A 5,163-nucleotide genomic window follows, 5' to 3' on the forward strand; every position below is an offset into this window, starting at 1 on the left:
TATTCATTTTAAGACTTAAAATGTGTATTCGAATGGTTTAAAGTTTTTCAAATCCAAGAATTAAAATGTCTATTTCAAGGTTAAAAATATCCATTTCAAGCTTTAAAATGACAATTTTAAAATTATAAGCTAAACCTGTAAGTGATCACACGTATATGACCACACGTATATGACCGTCTTACAGGAGATTTGTTGTATTCTTTTCAATTTTCTACACTCTTCATGAATTTTTAGCCTAACTGGGTTTATTTATTCATAATCCACCCTTTTCCACCAACAAAAATGGCACTTCGGTAGTTTAAAAACGCGCAATTCCAAGGAAAATTGCCTACTAAATGAAGTACTACCGTCATTTTGAATTAAAGCAAACAAAAACAAACTCTTTAAAAATATTGTAGACTTGATCCCGCTATAAAGATCGATCCAAGAAAAAAGAACAAACATCAAAAACATCCTTCTCAACATTCATCATGGTGATACAACTTTAATCTCGAACGACTTGACAACTTGACCAGCATTTCTTTTTTACATTCATCACCAATGAAAATTGGTTTAAAAATTCATCACAAAAACCTGCTAGGAATCTCCAAAGTCCTGCAAGTTTTTTGTATTTGGACATTTCAATTGACCCTGTCCAAGGAAAAATTGTTAACTCAAGTACAACTTATCAAAAATAAGTACAAGAGACTGTTTTGCTTATTTAATTGTTCAGATCTTACTGTTAACTAGCATGTCAAACTCGAGAGTACAGACGCAAATGTCCGCCCAAAGAATTCATCTATCTAAGCGATTTCTCAAGGTTTTTTGCTTTGCGAACGCAGTCTCGATAACTCTGAACCAAGCTTGCGCATTTGAGCGAGTCTTGCTTGTGCTCCTTGTAACATGCAGCACATGAGTCTCTCTCTGACTGACAAACAATAGTTTTTTGTTGAGGAAGCTTGAATTCTTTCTCATGTAGTTCTTTCGATCTTTGTGTGACTTCTTTCAGCATGTTCTCCTCGTATTTTTTCATTTTCTCCAAAACTGTTTCACTCTCCTTGAGAACAGAACGAATAGCTTCTAGCTCTGGGTTTGAGGTCGAAGGCACAGATAAAAAGAACGGGGGTTGAAGAGGCCATCCAGCCGAAGGAGTTCCTTTTTGTGCTGCAGACTCGTCAGCAAGCTGCTTTTGGGGTGCTTTCTTTTGTGCCTGTGAAGGCTCTCTAGGTACCTTTGCCTTGCTTTTCTTGGGTTTCTTTTTTGACTTCACATCATCATCTACAAGCTGAAATACTAAATTTTTACTGATTTGAATAGTGTCCGCCATTATGCAGCACCACTAAGATCGCCTGAAACAAATGTCAAGATGATCTATCAAATTCAAGACATAAAAGCCAGAGACGTTATATCCACTCCAAGAATACTAAAAATAATTTAGTATTGACTTTCATCTTTCACATTCTATCAATTTCCTTCACCATTTGTAAACCTACTCGTCCTTGACCTTTTTAGCAGTTACCAAATGAGTACTACAGGCTGATGGCAGTATGCACTGTCTAGTCTCTAGTCCCACAGCACTAACAACTAGAAAAGGAACAGAATACATAAACCTTAACGGGAAATTTACTATAGACAACAGAGATACAAGCAAGGAAGCATGTTAAGTTGAATCTATGTTACTTGGACTCGAGTATCGATGTCGGATAGTGGTACATACCAAAGTGTCAGATACGTCTAAATATTCATTTCTACGCCTGAAATAAAGTGTCTAAATGCCATACAAATATCCGAGCATCAAGGATCGGACACGGATACGTGAACCAAAATGATCCGAGTAACATACAGTTGAATTAATCGAGTTCAGAAAATGGTTTCACATTAATGCCTGATTGAAGGCCAGAAAATAACTGAACATATTGAGAAAAGGATGGCAGGCAGAGCAACTATATAATGATGTTTTTATGAAAAAGGGAAACATGACATCAGGCAATGTAATGCCGCGAATTCTGGTAATGGGAGGCATCAATATTATCATCAACATTCTACATACCAAAGAAATGGCAAGAATATTTCAAGAATAGCCCTCCATTTCCTGTAAAAGCCAAGCAAAATTAAAAATAACATGTTTTTTTCAAAATCAATTGGTACACGAGTCGTAGCAAGTTCAGCCATAACTTTAAACAGTATATGATGAAGACTTAATCCAACGTATGGAGCTGAATACGTGAACCAAAACAAATCAATGTGAGAGATCATTGGTAACAAAGATTGTACTTTATTCGTCTACTAATCTATAATTAAGAAAACTTATTCTAATGATCATCCACATATATTCTCATCCTTCCATCATTCTTATCCATTGACATGTAATCCGGCAAATCCCAATTATTCATGTCATCTTCACTACTGTCCATATCATTTTTAGGCAATGTTTTTTCCTCTTCTAACATCCTCAAAGTTCTAACTTTCAACTTTTCTCACTGGTGTATTTTCCACACCCTTTTCCACATCACCTAAGGGGAAATTGAAAGGCTAAAAGGGAGAAAGCACAGTGTTCAAAAGGAAGTAATTGGGAAAAAGTGAAATAAAACATTAATATTTCAAAGATGCGCCATTTAAGATACAACTCAAGCATTTCACTCCATGGACAATCAAATCATGCTATTTGCACTACAAGACTATAATTTCAATAGTAAACAGGGAAGAGTATTATTACTTTATCATAATGCAGAAAAACTGTATTATTCATTCGCCTGAAAATAGTACATAGTGATAGTCCTTTCAAGTTAAACCCAAATCACATAAAGCTTCTAGTGAAATGCAAAAGAAAGCAAGAGATAAAATTTTCATTCAAATTAATGGTCAAGTTAAGCTAAATTAGAGGGCTAAATGTAAGGGAAGACTTTATAAAGTCTTAAATCATAATTCAGTGCATTGAATTTCCATAAGAAAGTGGAGAGCCTTTTCATTGATCCCTAAGAAAATTGACATCTTTGAGATGCCGAAAACAAATACCCAAAGCCACATTACTCGTGTCAACCAATATCATATAGTCTTGATGTTATGCAGAAATAGAAGAGCCTAGTGAACCTACAAGAAACATTTAGGAGGTGTTTGGTATAGAAAATTAAGGAGTTGGAAACGGATTCGCTTAAAGCAATCCGTTAAATATTGTTTGGTTTGTATTATTGTTAACCAATTTCGTTATACTAGAGTAACAATTACCCTTAGATTGTTACTGCTCAGTTATGAGGAGAAATGGATTTGTAATACCACAAGCTTCACTCCAATTTGAATCTCCAATTTCTCTCTCATACAACCCAACAACCAACCTTCTAGCATTAAATTCTCCATCCTCCATCATCGAACACAGACTGCAACCACAACGCACCTTTTGCTTTGCTTGTTCTTGATATCACCGCCAATGTTGAAGCTAATCATATCTATCTCTTTGCTACTTTGACCAATTGAAGATGAAATCCAGCTTCTTTCTTCTCTGACTTTGAAGAATTTGATCAATATTGTGTTGTAAAAAGAGGATGTTAATTCAATTTAGGATAAGGTATGGCAATTATGAACGTTTGAATTATAAATTATTTAAGATTGAATTGATGGAAGCTATTAAAAATTGAAATTGAAATTAATATGTGACAATATAAATCCATCAACTGAAATTCAAAGATGAATTTCTGGGACAAAATTGCAAAAGAAGAAATAGGACTTTTACTTCAATTATTGATAGTGGTACGTTGCGGTTAAGTAATGGTGGGAGGTTGTCTTGTGGGGTGGTTGATGTGAGGGTCCTTAGAAAGCAAATTCAGGTGCTTATCCGTGTTTTTTCAATTCAGTTACTGTTCTTCATACCAAACACTCATTAATGATAACTCTTATCGTTACCCTTACACTTCTCTACCCATTCCCTTTCCATTACATTTACATTTCTCATACCAAACACCCCCTTAAACTTGTTGACTGATGCACAAATAAACCTTCACTAGTCAAATACTGTAAATGACCCTTGTATCAATTTAATTTTCTACTTTTCTCCAATATATCCCTCATCTTAGTGATAATACAAGAAAAGTTCAAAGACAGTATCATGAATCTTAGATTCAGTTCTTCTGAAAGTAAGTTGAATAGACGTAATCAATCGGCATGTCTCATATAGAATATACTTGGACAGGAGGCGTCCAATCATCCCAATATTTGAATGTTACAAACATAAACAGCCTCATTGACCAGACAATGTTGCTTGTCATGCTAAACCACCATCACATCTGGTTGTGATTTGTACGGACTGGCATATACACTAGGAGAAATAACTTCAAAACCTTTGTTTCAATCCCAACAACATCATAATATTCTTTTAAGTAGGTGATATTGGCATAAAGTCTAACTGAAGAACAATCACAGAAAACTTAAAAATAGTCTTTATCACGTTATCATGTTAGTCAAAAATGATTTGAATGAAGTGCTCGAAAGAGACACTCAGCTAGTCTTTGCCATGTTGAGGGTAATGCTATCAACATCAGATCCTCAAAAGGCTCACAAACTGGAACCAACCATACCAATATTGTTCAATTTCAGAACATGCTTATAACGATATACTAAGAGAAAAACTACCCATCAGAGGAAGGAAAGAATCCAAGAATATGCATACTTTGTTCATCAACTATTGGGAATTTAATAACACTTATATTAGCATTGTAATCAAAAGACAAAAAAAGACGGTGATCAAGACTTGACTACAAAATTGGCTGATCTTTAAACACTTTCAAGAACTTAAAATAAACTAAATGATGGTACACCATTTAAGAATTTGTATTTTATTTCGTTACAATGAATTGAGAAATTGCTTTCAAGTTCTAAGTAATAATGGTTGGAGAGGGAGAAGATAGCTTTTTTGGGGTATTTGTAGGATAGCTTTTATTTTGATGGACAGGTGTGATTTTATTACTAGGGGAAACAAGGGAGGAGGCATGTTGCAGATGGCAAAGGCTGCAACTGCATCAAACGTACCAGCATTATTCTTCTCTGTGGTCCACTTCAACTGAAGACGAGGTGGGGGGAAGGTGACCAGTAATTACGTTGGAAGCACATTATGCCATTATGGGCATGGCACCACTTACTTAGGCAACATGAACGCTTTGTGAACTTGGGTACTGTCTCCAGGAAATTACTTAC

The 5,163-nt window shown here is 35.2% G+C and overlaps 1 protein-coding gene across 2 annotated transcripts in view; it reads right to left on the minus strand.

The window, feature by feature from the left end:
• Positions 1-347: 347 nt before the first annotated feature.
• The window catches only part of LOC130806639 (uncharacterized), a 6,129-nt gene continuing 1,313 nt past the window's right edge, over positions 348-5,163 (minus strand). Inside the window, exons 2-3 of one of the 2 annotated variants that reach the window (XR_009040334.1) lie at positions 720-1,328; positions 348-630 (exon numbers count right to left, since the gene is read on the minus strand). Coding sequence is in view for 1 of the 2 variants with exons in the window: in XM_057671797.1 (XP_057527780.1) it covers positions 779-1,306 (528 nt within the window). In the remaining variant the exon portion in view is untranslated. Of the gene's footprint in view, positions 1,329-5,163 lie in introns of both variants that reach the window. The other variant, XM_057671797.1, reaches the window with a different exon arrangement.

This window comes from Amaranthus tricolor, chromosome 2, assembly GCF_026212465.1.
Source record: "Amaranthus tricolor cultivar Red isolate AtriRed21 chromosome 2, ASM2621246v1, whole genome shotgun sequence".
Lineage (NCBI taxonomy): Eukaryota > Viridiplantae > Streptophyta > Magnoliopsida > Caryophyllales > Amaranthaceae > Amaranthus > Amaranthus tricolor.